At 46.7% G+C, this 19,141-nt stretch overlaps 1 protein-coding gene across 8 annotated transcripts in view; it reads left to right on the top strand.

The window, feature by feature from the left end:
• Nucleotides 1–19,141, top strand: part of LOC110538980 (caskin-2-like) — a 95,479-nt gene that overhangs the window by 71,578 nt on the left and 4,760 nt on the right. For 2 of the 8 annotated variants that reach the window (XM_036938614.1, XM_036938613.1), the window contains exons 9-18: nt 5,551–5,659; nt 5,902–6,010; nt 7,927–8,021; nt 14,020–14,137; nt 15,948–16,124; nt 16,368–16,445; nt 17,117–17,253; nt 17,463–17,526; nt 17,675–17,781; nt 18,865–19,077. In XM_036938614.1, the coding sequence (XP_036794509.1) occupies nt 5,551–5,659; nt 5,902–6,010; nt 7,927–8,021; nt 14,020–14,137; nt 15,948–16,124; nt 16,368–16,445; nt 17,117–17,253; nt 17,463–17,526; nt 17,675–17,781; nt 18,865–19,077 (1,207 nt within the window). The remainder of the gene's footprint in view (nt 1–5,550; nt 5,660–5,901; nt 6,011–7,926; nt 8,022–14,019; nt 14,138–15,947; nt 16,125–16,367; nt 16,446–17,116; nt 17,254–17,462; nt 17,527–17,674; nt 17,782–18,864; nt 19,078–19,141) is intronic. The other 6 variants (XM_036938616.1, XM_036938615.1, XM_036938618.1 and 3 more) reach the window with 6 other exon arrangements.

Below are 19,141 nucleotides of genomic sequence, written 5' to 3'. Positions count from 1 at the left end.
CGTTCCAAGGTTTGCAACTGCACATTTGGAGCAATGTCCTCTGGTCTGATGAAACAAAAATAAAACTGTTTGGCCATAATGACCATCGTTATGTTTGGAGGGAAAAGGGGGTGGCTTGCAAGCCGAAGAACACCATCCCAACCATGAAGCACGGGTGTGGCAGCATCTTGTTGTGGGGGTGCTTTGCTGCAGGAGGGCCTGGTGCACTTCTCAAAATAGATGGCATCATGAGGAGGGGAAATTATGTGGATATATTGAAGCAACATCTCAAGACATCAGTCAGGAAGTTAAAGCTTGGTCACAAATGGGTCTTCCAAATGGACAATGTCCCCAAACATACTTCCAAAGTTGTGGCAAAATGACTGAAGGACAACAGAGTCAAGGTATTGGAGTGGCCATCACAAAGCCCTGATCTCAATCCTATGGAAAATTTGTGGGCAGAACTGAAAAAGTGTGTGCGAGCAAGGAGGCCTACAAACCTGACTCAGTTACACCAGCTCTGTCAGGAATGGGCCAAAATTCACAAAACGTATTGTGGGTAGCTTGTGGAAGGCTACCCAAAACATTTGACCCAAGTTAAACAATTTAAAGGAAATGCTACCAAATACTAATTGAGTGTATGTAAACGTCTTACCCACTAGGAATGTGATGAAGGAATAAAAGTTCAAATAAATCCTAACTGACCTAAGACAGGGCTTGTGAAAACCCGAGTTTAAATGTATTTGGCTAAGGTGTATGTAAACATCCGACTTCAACTGTAAGTGTTGATATGACAGCAGTCAGTTATTGTCAGCTCGAGCGTATATTGAGTGCATCTTCAATGGCATCAGTTTGATTTCATTTAGCTGTTATCCCTGGTTCTAACAGTTGACTTGTTAAGGTTCTTCCGGTGAAGGAGAGGAGGACCAAACTGCAGCGTGGTTATTTCGATACATCTTTAATAAAGATAATAACGAACAATACTAACCGTACCGTGAAAAAACCAAACCAGCCCTATCTGGTGCAAACAGAGACAGGAACAATCACCCATGAAACACTCAAAGAATATGGCTGCCTAAATATGGTTCCCAATCAGAGACAACGATAAACACCTGCCTCTGATTGAGAACCACTCCAGGCAACCATAGACTTTTTTCTAGACGACTATACTACACCACAATCCCATAACCTACAAAAAACCCTAGACAAAACACACCACATAACTACCCATGTCACACCCTGGCCTGACCAAAATAATAAAGAAAACACAAAATACTAAGACCAGGGTGTGACATGACTTAAATCTTCATAAATGTCACTTGCTTTAACACACTTTGACACCTTTGTTTGGTTGTAGTGCGTAATAGTCTCCGGTTTTCTCTTTGTGTTCCGTTGTCATTCTTCAGCACTGTTGAGGAGTACAACAGCTGTGCAGGTGCCTTATTTTGTGCAGAGGTAGGGAGCTCCCGTCTCACTTTGTTCATGGTGCCAGCCAGACTTGTTTTCTTTACAAGCAAATTGTTCGCCAATGACAGTGAAGTTAAGAAATTGTCCATGGAGACATTTCTCCCCTTGCCACTGTAAGGTCTCCAACACTGACCTTCTGCACAATATAGATATTTTCCCAGATATTGAAAGCCGTTCAGCATGTTCATTACGCACGCTCTCACGGTGTAGCCTGCTCCAAGTAGCCCAGAAGAGACTGATGAGACTGCTGTGATTCAGTGGAATGATTTAGAGTACATTATCATTTAAGATTCTAATTAGAATAGATCAATACAATTGAATGGCCTGTTCTTCATTCACAATTGGTGATGACATAATTATGCATCGTTCGCTTTCCCTCCCCAATTTTCCCCATCATACTTTACTTCATTTATTGTTTCTGTTATGTGTCAAATTAGTTTCGGTATAGTTTAGGTTCAGTTTCGAGGCAGTTATTGAGGCAGTTATTGAGGCGATTATCAACGGACAGCGCCTTCAACTGTCGGGAGAAGGAGTGGAGCAGGCCCCGCTGTCGGGAGAAGGAGTGGAGCAGGCCCCACTGTCGGGAGAAGGAGTGGAGCAGGCCCCACTGTCGGGAGAAGGAGTGGTGCAGGCCCCACTGTCGGGAGAAGGAGTGGAGCAGGCCCCGCTGTCGGGAGAAGGAGTGGAGCAGGCCCCGCTGTCGGGAGAAGGAGTGGTGCAGGCCCTGCTGTCGGGAGAAGGAGTGGTGCAGGCCCCGCTGTCGGGAGAAGGAGTGGTGCAGGCCCCGCTGTCGGGAGAAGGAGTGGAGCAGGCCCCACTGTTGGGAGAAGGAGTGGAGCAGGCCCCACTGTTGGGAGAAGGAGTGGAGCAGGCCCCACTGTTGGGAGAAGGAGTGGAGCAGGCCCCACTGTGGGGAGAAGGAGTGGAGCAGGCCCCACTGTGGGGAGAAGGAGTGGAGCAGGCCCCACTGTTGGGAGAAGGAGTGGAGCAGGCCCCACTGTTGGGAGAAGGAGTGGAGCAGGCCCCACTGTTGGGAGAAGGAGTGGAGCAGGCCCCACTGTTGGGAGAAGGAGTGGAGCAGGCCCCGCTGGGTTATTTGCGAAAAGTCAATGACTGAGCGGGGCATGACTTAAATGGCAGAGTAATAAATACCATGAATGAGCAGTGAAAATGACTGCTTTAGCAGTTCTAGTGTTAAGGAGTCCTATTTGTGGTGTGGTGGTCTGCCCTTTCTCTGACACACCTCCCTGGTCCAAACCACCTTACCAAAGAAACAGTCAAGGCTTTCATTGGTTTCAATTGATAATGAAAGAGAGAAACTGTGTATTCAAACATGGCACAAGGATTTCTGGGATCCAGTGGCCATATGACTCCATAACAATGCCCTGTGGTCCAATCACACGGTTATGTCACCACAATACATGCTGTAACCGGTCCCATGGTTCCACCACTTTGGCCCCACATAGACATCCATGTAGTAGAGATATTAAAGGGGGGATATGAACAGTGGGTTATTGAGTCAGTGCGGCCCCAAAGGAGGAGAGGAGAACAGGATAGGGCTCTCTCTTTCAGCATCCAGCCAAACCAGAGGGATAGAGAGACTTTGATGAGCCTGCCCCCCTTTGTGTTTCTAAGGAGAAATGAAACGAGCACACTGCCCCGGGGCTTAGAAGCCACAGGGCAGAGAGAGGGGGGGAGATGGGAAGAGATAGTGAGAGATGCTGAAGCACAGTATCTGTAATAGGATGAGAATAATGAAGTTCAAGTAAGGGAGAGGTATTCTTCCTCTCCCTGTCTCTATACAGTGGGGCAAAAAAGTATTTAGTCAGCCACCAATTGTGCAAGTTCTCCCACTTAAAAAGATGAGAGAGGCAATTTAGGTAAGGTAATTTTCATCACAGGTACACTTCAACTATGCCAGACAAAATGAGGGAAAAAAATCCAGAAAATCACATTGTAGGATTTTTTATGAATTTATTTGCAAATTATGGTGGAAAATAAGTATTTGGTCACCTACAAACAAGCAAGATTTCTGGCTCTCACAGACCTGTAACTTCTTCTTTAAGAGGCTCCTTTGTCCTCCACTCGTTACCTGTATTAATGGCATCTGTTTGAACTTGTTATCAGTATAAAAGACACCTGTCCACAACCTCAAACAGTCACATTCCAAACTCCACTATGGCCAAGACCAAACAGCTGACAAAGGACACCAGAAACAAAATTGTAGACCTGTACCAGGCTGGGAAGACTGAATCTGCAATAGGTAAGCAGCTTGGTTTGAAGAAATCAACTGTGGGAGCAATTATTAGGAAATGGAAGATATACAAGACCACTGATAATTTCCCTCGATCTGGGGCTCCACACAAGATCTCACCCCGTGGGGTCAAAATGATCACAAGAACGGTGAGCAAAAATCCCAGAACCTAGTGAATGACCTGCAGAGAGCTGGGACCAAAGTAACAAAGCCTACCATCAGTAACACACTACGTCGCCAGGGACTCAAATCATGCAGTGCCAGACGTGTCCAGGCCCGTCTGAAGTTTGCTAGAGAGCATTTGGATGATCTAGAAGAAGATTGGGAGAATGTCAAATGGTCAGATGAAGCCAAAATATTACTTTTTGGTAAAAACTCAACTCGTCGTGTTTGGAGGACAAAGAATGCTGAGTTGCATCCAAAGAACACCATACCTACTGTGAAGCATGGGGGTGGAAACATCATGCTTTGGGGCTGTTTTTCTGCAAAGGGACCAGGACAACTGATCCGTGTAAAGGAAAGAATGAATGGGGCCATGTATCGTGAGATTTTGAGTGAAAACCTCCTTCCATCAGCAAGGGCATTGAAGATGAAACGTGGCTGGGCCTTTCAGCATGACAATGATCCCAAACACACCGCCCGGGCAATGAAGGAGTGGCTTCGTAAGAAGCATTTCAAGGTCCTGGAGTGGCCTAGCCAGTCTCCAGATCTCAACCCCATAGAAAATCTTTGGAGGGAATTGAAAGTCTGTGTTGCCCAGCAACAGCCCCAAAACATCACTGCTCTAGAGGAGATCTGCATGGAGGAACGGGTCAAAATACCAGCAACAGTGTGTGAAAACCTTGTGAAGACTTACAGAAAACGTTTGACCTCTGTCATTGCCAACAAAGGGTATATAACAAAGTATTGAGATAAACTTTTGTTATTGACCAAATACTTATTTTCCACCATAATTTGCAAATAAATTCATTAAAAATCCAGGGCTCAGTCTTCTGAGTCATCGCTCTGTGCTTGGCAACTGAGCCCCAAAAAATCCTCTCTCTCTCTCTCTGTCTCCCTCTCTCGCTCTAAGTGACTTCTTGTTAGATGCGTGCCTTATTTACTAAAGTGAGTGGTGAGGCAAACTGATGATGCAAATCACTGTCACTGTCTGAATCAGTCTTGTATTGTTATTTTGGGTTACCACTTATAGATAAGTGGTGTGATTGTGACAGAGGTCATTGTGAGATGTTGTGGTGTGGTTCTGGTTTGGCTGATGAGCAGGAATGCCATGGAAAGACAGGGGTTATGGGTTTGCGGTAGTTAGTTACCAAACCGTTTTGCATATGGGCGTGTGTGGATGCCCACTTCCTCTTGCCTAGTGTGTGTTTGTGTGTGTGTGTGAACTTTCCATGCTGTACATTCCCAGGAGAGCTCTGAAATTCCCACTAATATTCCTAAAGTTGAACTTATCTACTGTTGTGTTTATTTTAACGTTTATTTAACTAGGCAAGTCAGTTAAGAACAAATTCTTGTTTTCAATGACGGCCTAGGAACAGTGGGTAAACTGCCTTGTTCACTACCAGGATATTTGAGTGTGTGTGTCTGTGCAGCTGGAATCGAGTGTGAATTCTCCAAATTTCCCCCTGGCACCTCAGTGAGTTCATGTGAAGTGGGATGTTGAGCAGACTAGCTACGGTGGATCACTGTAACACTGCCATTGACATAATATACTGTCCTGGCATCTGGTCCTGCTGGCTCCATCCATGGCTCTGCCTCGCAGAAACCTTTACAATTCACCCTGGAGTTAACAGCCTTTGTAAACTTGAATCTGTACTAAAGTAGTACTGTGTTGTTCCTCTCTGGTTCAGGTTGCTGCTGAAAGCGGGCATCGACATCAACAGGACCACTAAGGCTGGCACTGCCCTGCACGAGGCTGCCCTCTACGGCAAGACGGAGGTGGTCAGACAGCTGCTAGAGGTAAGACACCTGGAGGGACATCAACCTCACTTAGTCGTTAACTAGTCTGATTCAATCACTATTCTTCCACATTCAACTAACAGTTGGTAACATGTTGTCCATTGTAAGTGAAGTGTTTTATTGAATAGGCTGTACAATACATTGCCGTTGACTGCATTAGACTTGAGAACATTGATGTTGAATGTGCTGCTGTGTTTCAGTGCACATCTGATTGACAATAACGTTGTGTGTGGTTTTGACAGGCTGGTATAGACGTGAACATCCGTAACACGTACAACCAGACAGCCCTGGACATCGTGAACCAGTTCACCACCTCCCACGCCAGCAAGGACATCAAGCAGCTCCTACGAGGTGAACAGAGCACCAGTCATCACTGGAATACACTGGGACAGGAGATGGTTGTTAACACATGAAGACATTATTCCATGAAGTATCATTCTTTGGCAGTCTTTATCTCTCATTCTGTTTTCCGCCTGCTTTATTGTCCTTGAACCAGGGCTCTACAGTGCGACCATTTTACTCACAAACTGAAAAAGTAAAGTATGAGTTTTGATTTATAGCGTATACATTGCTGCTGTAGTTATTTTCTAAGTATGTTGGCTGTTTTAGCAGTGTGTAGCCATAGAGTCTACTTGAGTGACTTTGTCCTTGTGTTTCTTGGCTATGGAAATCATTTTGTTCCCATGCTAGGTTGTTTTTCATGTTAGCTTGTTTGAGCTCGCTCAACTCAACTGCTAGTGAAGAGACACGGGAGAATCTCATCTCTCCCAGACAGACATGCCAGTCTCACTGTTACCCTTAAAGGGGCAGCTGAAAATGTTTGTCTCCCCTAAGTGGCTAAAATATTTGACAGGACATTGTATTTGCTTGAGCATGGAACACCACAAAAACATTTTATTATTTCGCTTTTAGTCATTTCTTATCATAAAAACGCTATTTCTCAAATACTTTTATTGTGTTCCTAAATGTATTTGTGTGTTAAAATCAATTTCGCTGCAAAAATGGAAAAAATGTCAGCATAGATTCCTGCTAGCGGATTTCTTTCTTTGTGCTTTAGTGTAGTGAAGCGACTCTTGCATTCTCTTGCAGTTTGAGTTCTGCAGGACAGAGTGTTCAGAGGGGTGTGTGTGTGTGTGTGTTGGGAGAGGAGACCTACTGAGACAGAGCCAGTGCAGACGTTCCTATAGCGAGAGAGGCCCAGAGGAGAGACTGAGGGATATGAAATGCTCAAAGCTGTAATTCACCAAGCAGCTGTGTTTAACCTCATGGAGTACAGGTTACATAACCCTATCAGCTCACACACACACACACGCACGCACACAACCAAAAGACTACGTGTGTGTGTGTGGATGCGTGTGTGTGTGCGACCTATGCGTTTGTTTGCTTGTGTGTGATTGTTGCGTGCCACCCCTGTGTACGTGCGCATGCATGAGACTGTGTTTTGGACCTCTGCTGTTTGTGCTATCTCCTCTGTAATCCAGCAGGCCTGGGTCTTTTGATCTGGTTCTCGCAGAATGGGAACTCAGGCCATAATGAGCACTTGTTTTCCTCAGTCAGCAGACTGCTGCTTCAAACATGGAGGTTGTGGAGAAAGACTTCCTGTTATGATCAAGTTCTCTCTGTGTTTAAAGCAGAGTGAATAGAACACAATCAGCCACCACACCTCCTCGTCATGGATTAATTATTGATGTGTACCAACCAGTCAGAAGCTGAATACAGCACTGACTGACTCTGCTCTTTGATGTCACTGCATTCCATACCAGTGCCGGATGTGACTAATTAAAAAGGCATTGGGATTGTAGCGGCGTCTGGGTATATCCTCTTAAGGTGATTTGAAAGTGGTGTACATGTCATTATGTATCAATCATTGGGCTGTATTGTCTTCCTGCCTTCGTTCATACCAATTCCCTGAACTAACTTTGTGTGTGTCTCTCTTTCTCCTCTCTCTCTCTTTCTCTCTGTCCCACTCTCTCTCTTTCTCTCCTCTCTCTGTCCCCCTCTTTCTCTCCTCTCTCTTTCCACCTCTCTCTTTCCCCCTCTCTCTTTCTCCCCTCTCTGCCCCCCCCCTCTCTCTGTCCCCCTCTCTCTCTTTCTCTCCTCTCTCTGTCCCCCTCTTTCTCTCCTCTCTCTTTCCCCCTCTCTCTTTCCCCCCTCTCTTTCCCCTCTCTCTCTATCTCTCTCTACATATCTCTTTCTCCCCTCTCTGCCCCCCCCCCCCTCTCTCTCTACATATCTCTTTCTCCCCTCTCTGTCTTTCTCACACACAGATGCAACAGGTGTCCTGCAGGTGAGAGCTCTGAAAGACTACTGGAACATCCACGACCCCACTGCTCTCAACATCCGGGCCGGGGATGTCATAATGGTAGGCAGCAGGAACACACACACACACAACCCTCTCTATTTGCTGTCTATAACTCCTCAGATGTGCCTCAGCTGGCATTGCAGTGTTGTTCCCACACTCACTGTGCCCAACCGTGCCCCCATGTTGTCTGTTAGGACAGGTGTGTTTTCCCTGTGAACTGTCAGGCTCATCCTCTCTAACAGGTGTTTTGGTAGCAAGCAGGCAGACAGGCTGGCAGTGTTTATGTGCGGGTGGCTTCATGAGTATTCAGTAGACACAGTATGTAGATATGTGTGATTTTCAGCTGTTCCATGTAGTTGAAGTACTCCACCGCTAGCACACCTGATTCAACATGTCAACTAATCATCAAGCCCTTGAATAGGTGACTCTGGTAAACTAGTTCAGGGCTACAACTAAATTGTGAAAAGTCTGCTGGTCCCAGAGGATAGGTTTGGAAACCACTGGACTGTAGGTACAGTTTGGAAACCACTGGACTGTAGGACGGTTTGGAAACCACTGGACTGTAGGACGGTTTGGAAACCACTGGACTGTAGGACAGTTTGGAAACCACTGGACTGTGTTTACAGTTTGGAAACCACTGGACTGTAGGTACAGTTTGGAAACCACTGGACTGTAGGACGGTTTGGAAACCACTGGACTGTAGGACGGTTTGGAAACCACTGGACTGTAGGTACAGTTTGGAAACCACTGGACTGTAGGTACAGTTTGGAAACCACTGGACTGTAGGTACAGTTTGGAAACCACTGGACTGTAGGTACAGTTTGGAAACCACTGGACTGTAGGACGGTTTGGAAACCACTGGACTGTAGGACGGTTTGGAAACCACTGGACTGTAGGACAGTGTGGAAACCACTGGACTGTAGGTACGGTTTGGAAACCACTGGACTGTAGGTACAGTTTGGAAACCACTGGACTGTAGGTACAGTTTGGAAACCACTGGACTGTAGGACGGTTTGGAAACCACTGGACTGTAGGACGGTTTGGAAACCACTGGACTGTAGGACAGTTTGGAAACCACTGGACTGTAGGTACGGTTTGGAAACCACTGGACTGTAGGACGGTTTGGAAACCACTGGACTGTAGGTACGGTTTGGAAACCACTGGACTGTAGGACGGTTTGGAAACCACTGGACTGTAGGACGGTTTGGAAACCACTGGACTGTAGGACGGTTTGGAAACCACTGGACTGTAGGACGGTTTGGAAACCACTGGACTGTAGGACGGTTTGGAAACCACTGGACTGTTGGACGGTTTGGAAACCACTGGACTGTTGGACGGTTTGGAAACCACTGGACTGTTGGACGGTTTGGAAACCACTGGACTGTAGGTACAGTTTGGAAACCACTGGACTGTAGGTACAGTTTGGAAACCACTGGACTGTAGGACGGTTTGGAAACCACTGGACTGTAGGACGGTTTGGAAACCACTGGACTGTAGGACGGTTTGGAAACCACTGGACTGTAGGACGGTTTGGAAACCGCTGGACTGTAGGTACAGTTTGGAAACCACTGGACTGTAGGACGGTTTGGAAACCACTGGACTGTAGGTACGGTTTGGAAACCACTGGACTGTAGGTACGGTTTGGAAACCACTGGACTGTAGGACGGTTTGGAAACCACTGGACTGTAGGACGGTTTGGAAACCACTGGACTGTTGGACGGTTTGGAAACCACTGGACTGTAGGTACAGTTTGGAAACCACTGGACTGTTGGACGGTTTGGAAACCACTGGACTGTTGGACGGTTTGGAAACCACTGGACTGTAGGTACAGTTTGGAAACCACTGGACTGTTGGACGGTTTGGAAACCACTGGACTGTAGGTACAGTTTGGAAACCACTGGACTGTAGGTACAGTTTGGAAACCACTGGACTGTAGGTATGGTTTGGAAACCACTGGACTGTAGGACGGTTTGGAAACCACTGGACTGTTGGACGGTTTGGAAACCACTGGACTGTTGGACGGTTTGGAAACCACTGGACTGTTGGACGGTTTGGAAACCACTGGACTGTAGGACGGTTTGGAAACCACTGGACTGTAGGTACGGTTTGGAAACCACTGGACTGTTGGACGGTTTGGAAACCACTGGACTGTAGGACGGTTTGGAAACCACTGGACTGTAGGACGGTTTGGAAACCACTGGACTGTAGGACGGTTTGGAAACCACTGGACTGTTGGACGGTTTGGAAACCACTAGACTGTAGGACGGTTTGGAAACCACTGGACTGTTGGACGGTTTGGAAACCACTGGACTGTAGGTACGGTTTGGAAACCACTGGACTGTAGGACGGTTTGGAAACCACTGGACTGTAGGACGGTTTGGAAACCACTGGACTGTAGGTACGGTTTGGAAATCACTGGACTGTTGGACGGTTTGGAAACCACTGGACTATAGGACGGTTTGGAAACCACTAGACTGTAGGACGGTAAACAAGTACATGAATGGGTCCATTGATCACACTACTTGATGTGATCAACTTACTATCAGTCATAAAGCACATATAGTCACTAGTGAAAGTCTACACACCCCTTGCACAGTCTTCACATTTTACTGCCTTAAAATGTTGTCTCAAAGGGGAATACATTTGATTTTGTTCCTACTGATCAACACAAACTACTCCACATTCCCAAAGTTAAATAAGAATTATTCAATTAAAAAATGTAAAAATCTAACTTAAAAGATGTCTTGATTGTGTGTCTTTACGCCCCAGAGTTAATTGTAAGGCAGCAAAATGTGTAGACTGTGACAGGATGTAGAGACCATCACTAGGCACTGTACTGAACCTGATGTACATGTCATCTATCAGTTCACTGTACTGAACCTGATGTACATGTCATCTATCAGTTCACTGTACTGAACCTGACCTACATGTCATCTATCAGTTCACTGTACTGAACCTGATGTACATGTCATCTATTAGTTCACTGTACTGAACCTGACCTACATGTCATCTATCAGTTCACTGTACTGAACCTGACCTACATGTCATCTATCAGTTCACTGTACTGAACCTGATGTACATGTCATCTATCAGTTCACTGTACTGAACCTGACCTACATGTCATCTATCAGTTCACTGTACTGAACCTGATGTACATGTCATCTATCAGTTCACTGTAACCTGACCTACATGTCATCTATCAGTTCACTGTACTGAACCTGATCTACATGTCATCTATCAGTTCACTGTACTGAACCTGATGTACATGTCATCTATCAGTTCACTGTACTGAACCTGATGTACATGTCATATATCAGTTCACTGTACTGAACCTGACCTACATGTCATCTATCAGTTCACTGTACTGAACCTGATGTACATGTCATCTATCAGTTCACTGTACTGAACCTGATGTACATGTCATATATCAGTTCACTGTACTGAACCTGATCTACATGTCATCTATCAGTTCACTGTACTGAACCTGACCTACATGTCATCTATCAGTTCAAGTTCACTGTACTGAACCTGACCTACATGTCATCTATCAGTTCACTGTACTGAACCTGATCTACATGTCATCTATCAGTTCACTGTACTGAACCTGACCTACATGTCATCTATCAGTTCACTGTACTGAACCTGACGTACATGTCATCTATCAGTTCACTGTACTGAACCTGACCTACATGTCATCTATCAGTTCAAGTTCACTGTACTGAACCTGATGTACATGTCATCTATCAGTTCACTGTACTGAACCTGATGTACATGTCATCTATCAGTTCACTGTACTGAACCTGATGTACATGTCATCTATCAGTTCACTGTACTGAACCTGATGTACATGTCATCTATCAGTTCACTGTACTGAACCTGACCTACATGTCATCTATCAGTTCAAGTTCACTGTACTGAACCTGATGTACATGTCATCTATCAGTTCACTGTACTGAACCTGATGTACATGTCATCTATCAGTTCACTGTACTGAACCTGATGTACATGTCATATATCAGTTCACTGTACTGAACCTGATCTACATGTCATCTATCAGTTCACTGTACTGAACCTGACCTACATGTCATCTATCAGTTCAAGTTCACTGTACTGAACCTGACCTACATGTCATCTATCAGTTCACTGTACTGAACCTGACCTACATGTCATCTATCAGTTCACTGTACTGAACCTGATCTACATGTCATCTATCAGTTCACTGTACTGAACCTGACCTACATGTCATCTATCAGTTCACTGTACTGAACCTGACGTACATGTCATCTATCAGTTCACTGTACTGAACCTGACCTACATGTCATCTATCAGTTCAAGTTCACTGTACTGAACCTGATGTACATGTCATCTATCAGTTCACTGTACTGAACCTGATGTACATGTCATCTATCAGTTCACTGTACTGAACCTGACGTACATGTCATCTATCAGTTCACTGTACTGAACCTGATGTACATGTCATCTATCAGTTCACTGTACTGAACCTGATGTACATGTCATCTATCAGTTCACTGTACTGAACCTGACATACATGTCATCTATCAGTTCACTGTACTGAACCTGACGTACATGTCATCTATCAGTTCAAGGTCCAGTAGATCCTTAGGGGTATAGTGCACAACAGGTGAACTTCACTATCCAAATTCCTGAGGGGGAACTAGTTTATAGGGAGAGAGTATATATCTGAAGGATGGCTCTCTTTGAGCCCAGAGAGAGAGACTGGTAGGGACAGGCCCTGGTATTCATCCATCACTCCCACTCAGAAATGACTCTACTACTACTACTGTTTCACACACACACACACACAGACACACACACACACACACACACACACACATCGTCTCATGAACCCTGGCCTGTTTTTCTTCTTGGGGGTGTGTCAGCCTATTCTGCTGCTGTGGGGGTTGCTTCAATACCAGAGAGAAACAATTCATAAACCTTGCCCTCAGGCCATCCACCTCTCCCTTCAACTAGCCTTTCCACACCTCACACACACACACATGTACATGTTAGATATTGGGCAAAAGGTTAGCTGACTTCTTAGTGGAGACTGGTGCCGAACCAAATCGCAAAAAGTGGTGAGGCAGAGCAAGGCGGGTGAAGAGGATTGGACAGGCTGATAGCGATGTTGTGTTTCCGTAAGTGGATGAATTGGTCTAATTTAGCATGTAGGGTAAAGCCTCAAATCTTAGCTACATCTTCCATTTCAAATCCGCTCGGGAAAAAAGTGAATAATTACAAAGAAATAAGTAATTTTGTGTGACTACAGCGCCAGCGATAAAAAGCAAAAATAGAGATGTTCTAATTGAGCGAGGCGTCGGAGCCTGCAGGGTTTTTATCATTGAAAACAATGCATTGTACTTGTGCCTTTAGCTAGTTCAGGCCTTTAGAAAAATATGTTTTGCCAACTTGGACGGGTCAATTAATTTAAACGTATTTTTCTTTAGCTGCCAACCTGCCCATTCAGTACATGCTATTTCCCCCTCTACCCACATCTTCTACCAGACTCACAACCCAACACCCCTCTTCTCCCCCAAACCTTCAGCCCCCTAACCCTGTCCCTTGGCTTGTATCCTCTGACTAAGGCTGCTAAATTAGGGAGCAGAGACAATGGCCTGGGTTTTAGCAGCTCACGTGGACAAATGGAACATGATCAGAAACATATGACTACTGTCATCATCTGTTCATGTGCTTGACCTTTTGGTTCTCTCCCTCGGTTTGTTATTGTACTACAGTTGATCTCAGGGCTGTGGCGCTGCTTTTGTACCACCCTCCCAACTTATGTAAAACATCTTTGACATTATGAAAACAAACCATACAGAGACATAGATACACAGATGAAGTTGTTAACACGTAGAATGTGTTTCAAGTTGGAACATGTACTTTCTGTCATTGTCCCAGAACTGCACACTTCAGGTCAGGTACACTCCTATACACACGTACATAAACAGTGGAAATAACACCACGATGTTATAGAATCTCACAGATTCTGATTGGTTTAGATCTGTCTTAATGTTTGTTTTGATTGGCTGCCTGGCAGGTCCTAGAGCAGCACATGGACGGGCGCTGGAAGGGGCACATCCACGACAGCCAGAGGGGCACCGACCGGGTTGGCTACTTCCCCCCGAACATTGTGGAGGTCATCAGCAGACGCTCAGGTCAGTCACACACACACACACACACACACACACACACCCTGTAAGTTCAGTGCAATCATTAGCCATTCCCCACTCCCATCGGAAAGCAATGGGCAAAGAGAGAGAGCCCTCTGACCTTTGCCTCTTTCATTGCGTAACCGTGGCACCCGCAGCAAACTGAGGATTCGTAGGTTGTTGAGTCAGCTGCCAGCATGTCGGAACATCAACACATACACAGACACACACACACTCACTCACTCACTCACTCACTCACACACTCACTAACTCACTCATCTCCCAGACATGTCAGCACACTCACAATGCAGGATTAAGTCAGAAATGGAAAGGGAAATGGCTTGGAACTGCAGGAGTCATCTGCTATTTTACATTTTGTAAAAACTCCCACCCTTACCCAAGCAGTCTACCTCTAATACCGGTTAGATTAACAGAAGGTGTCAGTTACCTACCTAACACCACAGAAGAAGATAATCCGCCCCACACCACCTCTTTGATGTGCAGGTTGGCGTGGTGACACTCACAGAGCCGCTTTGACAGAACAGGGAGCAGCTCAGCTCAAGTGAAAAATGACAGGTTTCTGTCTTCTCTGCAAATCTGTCACCACAACAAAAGATCAGGGGAACGGGAGACCCATCTTAAATTGTCCCTCTGCACCTACTGTACCTTCAGAAAGTACTCACACCCCGTTACTTTTTCCACATTTTATTGTTACAGCCTGAATTTAAAAAAAATATTACATTGAAATGTTGTGTCACTGATCTACACACAATACCCCATAATGTCAAAGTGGAATTAAGTCTTTACAAATGAATAGAAAATGAAAAGTTGAAATGTATTCAACCCCTTTTGTTATGGCAAGCCTGAATACGTACAGATGTAAACTATGCTTAACAAGTCACAAATAAGTTGCATGGACTCACTCTGTGTTCGAAAATAGTGTTAACATGATTTTTATTATCTGTAAGGTCCCTCAGTCAAGTAGTGAATATCAAGCACAGATACAACCACAAAGACCAGGGAGGTTTTCCTGTGCCTCGCAAAGAAGAGAACCTATTGGTAGTTGGGTGTTAAAAATAAAAGCAGACATTGAGTGACCTAGTTACAGTTGTGACTTAAATTGTCTTGACAATCTAAGGTATGACAATGGCTGTCTAGCAATGATCAACAACCAACTTGACAGAGCATGAAGAAGTTTATATTTATATTGCAGATATTGTACAATCCAGGTGTGCAAAGCTCTTAGAGACTTCCCCAGAAAGACTCACAGCTGTAATCACTGCCAAACATGTATTGACTCAGGGGTGTGAATATTTATGTAAATGATATATTTCTGTATGCCGTTATGTGGTATTGTCTATAGATGGGTGAGTTAAAAAAATATATAAAAAAATCTATAGAATAAATTTTGAATTTAGGCTGTGACGCAACAAAATGTGTAATAAGTCAAGAGCTATGAATACTTCCTGAAGGAACTGTTTCTCCCTTGGCTCCCCCCCCCCCCCCCCCCCCCCCCCCACACACACACACACACACACACACACACTGATAGGTTGTATCGCTATACATCACTGCATTGGAAGAGCAGTGGTGGCCCCTCTTCATTACAGGTTGGCCCCTCCAGAGAACACCCCATTTCCCAGACTGCCTTGGTTGGACTAATCCCTCATGCTTTCAATCCATCCCTTGCTTCTATTTTTCTCTCTTCCTCCTCTTTTCTCAGCGTCTCTCCATCCATACCATGTCATTTCCACCTCTAACCATCAGCTTGCGTTAACCTCCTCTCTGTCTGTGTCCTACCTGTTTGACCCTGTAGGGGGCACCCTGTCCCGGCACGCCTCTCTGCCCACCCAGCGCCACCAGCTCCTCTCCAGAGCCCCCCACTCCTCCAGCCTGAGCTCAGCCCCCCAGACCGACGACTCCTACACACTGTACACCCCCAACAATCCCCACATGGCCCTCCCCCACGCCATCGGCCTCAGCGCCAACCCAGGTATATACACACACACCCTTATACATGCACTCAGAGGACAGACGCACATTGAAACTTGTATACGGTACTCAGCCCCCTAACCAGGCAGACAACTCCCCCACCACTGTGAACCGTGGTGAGGCCACAAGGACACCTATGTTCGCCCCCTCTAAACCCCTCTCATGCTCAGGCCCAGCCAATCCCCAGTGCTGCTCCGTGGACCATGGTACCCCCATGGCCCAACAGTGTTGTTATGTCTGATAGGTCGGCCTCCCAGCAGCCTCTCTCAGCCTGGTTGTCCCCTGGAGGACATCTGGGTGCTCAGGAACTCACACACCGCGGGTAAGAGTCCCTCCACTGTCCCCCCATGACAATAGCTGTCCCCATGCTCTGTCCCCATGCTCTACCTTTGTCATGTGCCAGCTTCAAACTGAGCTTCCCATAGCTCCTGCTGTTCTCCCTGCTGCCACAAGATGGGACCACCAGGAAACCTCTGTTCCAGTGACCAAAAAAAAGTGACAATTTCAACAGTCTACAGGACACTGCAAGCTTAATGGGTGCCCTGTGTACTCCTCTGTAGGAATTTTCCATTGTGGATGACCTTTCATCTGTCCTACTGCAGGACTGTAGTTGTAGTTTACCCCTATAGATCTGTAGTTCTGTACCCTTGGCTGTTGTTGCTCTATGCCTGCAGCTCCGCTCCACCATGCAACCATCTCCCTTGGCTTCGTTTGGCAGCAAATGACATCCTGTCCTGGCCTGTGCCACCCCCCCTGATCTGTGATGACTTGGCTGGCTCAGTGACAGGGTCCAGCCTCTGCCATCCTCTGCCAGCTTCAGTTAGAATCATGTGGATGTGTGTGTGACTGTGTTGACGTGAGCTCTGGAAGGACACAGGGGGGAGGTACCTCATTTTGCTCTCCCTCTCGCTGTCCAGCCACCACGGTTGTCTTTAACGTCCCTCATTTCTATCTCTCTTTCTCTCCATCCTCCTCTCCTGTGGTCCTATCTAGCAGGTGACAGGAACAGTGTAGGGAGTACGGGCAGTGTGGGCAGCACCCGTAGTGCTGGGAGTGGACAGAGCACAGAGAGTAACACTGCCCTCAACGGACAACACCACCAGACCACCGCACTCCCAGACACAGCCAAAGTACTGGACCAATTGTTATTTCAGCTTTATTTATCCTGGCTAGTCTTATTGAGATAGATAACAATGCTAAAAGAATTGAAAACCTTACTCACAGCTATGAACAGAGGAAATGTGATATTGTAATTTACTGTCTTTGTATGTAGTGCCAGGCAACAGATAGTTTATTCCTGTGCTCTCTGTAACTTGTCTTGTGCTGTTTTGATGTGCAGCCAGCCCCCTCTGCTGGTGACTCAGGGCAACCAGTCCCCAATAAACAGCCTGACCTGACTGCAGGTAGGAATACCAGCCATTTCTCTCATTACTGTTACGTACCACAACATTTCTCCTGAAACTTCACCTTTCTAGTTTGATTTGTGCTTATTGGTAGAAAACATCCTGAGCACCATTCATTTAACTCTCCAGTGTGTGTTTTCTTGTCTAGTGGTTCTGGGTGCTCCTCGGAGGCCGATGGTGAACATACTGAGACCAGGGGAACAGCAGTTTGTCTCCCCACAGTGTGTACGTCCTCAGCAGCTACTGGAGGGCAAGGTGAGACTCAGACACAGGACAGACACAGGCCAGGCACTAGCCAGGCACAGGACAGGACAGACACAGGCCAGGCACTAGCCAGGCACAGGACAGGTCAGACACAGGCCAGACACAGGCCAGACACAGGACAGACACAGGACAGACACAGGCCAGGCACTAGCCAGGCACAGGACAGGCCAGACACAGGACAGGCCAGACACAGGACAGACACAGGCCAGACACAGGACAGGACAGACACAGGACAGACACAGGCCAGACACAGGACAGGACAGACACAGGACAGACACAGGCCAGACACAGGACAGACACAGGCCAGACACAGGACAGGACAGACACAGGCCAGACACAGGACAGGACAGACACAGGCCAGACACAGGCCAGACACAGGCCAGACACAGGACAGACACAGGCCAGACACAGGACAGGACAGACACAGGACAGACACAGGCCAGACACAGGACAGGACAGACACAGGCCAGGCACAGGACAGACACAGGCCAGACACAGGACAGGCCAGACACAGGACAGGCCAGACACAGGCCAGGCACAGGACAGACACAGGCCAGACACAGGACAGGCCAGACACAGGACAGACACAGGCCAGACACAGGACAGGACAGACACAGGCCAGGCACAGGACAGACACAGGACAGACACAGGACAGACATAGGACAGACACAGGCCAGGCACAGGCCAGACACAGGCCAGACACAGGACAGGACAGACACAGGCCAGACACAGGACAGGACAGACACAGGCCAGGCACAGGACAGGCACAGGACAGACACAGGACAGACACAGGACAGACACAGGCCAGGCACAGGCCAGACACAGGCCAGACACAGGACAGGACAGACACAGGCCAGACACAGGACAGGACAGACACAGGCCAGGCACAGGACAGACACAGGACAGGACAGGAAATATTGTCCATGTTTGCCACACATTACAACTCATGAATGTATATTTCTGTGTACTCTGTATGCCACAGTGAAATACATGTATCTATTAAAAGACAGTAGGACAGTGAATAGGCCAGTAGTTGATGTTAATGTGTAACTCAACCCCTCCCCTCTGGTGTAGGATGCAGAGGCCATCTACCAGTGGCTATGTGACTTCCAGTTGGAGCAGTACACTGGGAACTTCATCACGGCCGGCTACGACGTCCCCACCATCAGCAGGATGACCCCAGAGGACCTGACGGCCATCGGCGTCACCAAGCCAGGCCACCGCAAGAAGATCTCAATCGAGATAGGAAACCTCAGCATCCCCGAGTGGCTGCCTGAATACATCCCGGTAAGGTCTTACTGATGCCTGTGTCTGTCTGTCTGTCTGCCTTTGTGTGCAAGTCAGGTTTTAC

Source organism: Oncorhynchus mykiss, chromosome 12 (assembly GCF_013265735.2).
Source record: "Oncorhynchus mykiss isolate Arlee chromosome 12, USDA_OmykA_1.1, whole genome shotgun sequence".
NCBI lineage: Eukaryota > Metazoa > Chordata > Actinopteri > Salmoniformes > Salmonidae > Oncorhynchus > Oncorhynchus mykiss.
This window is presented reverse-complemented; position numbering and strand designations above follow the sequence as displayed.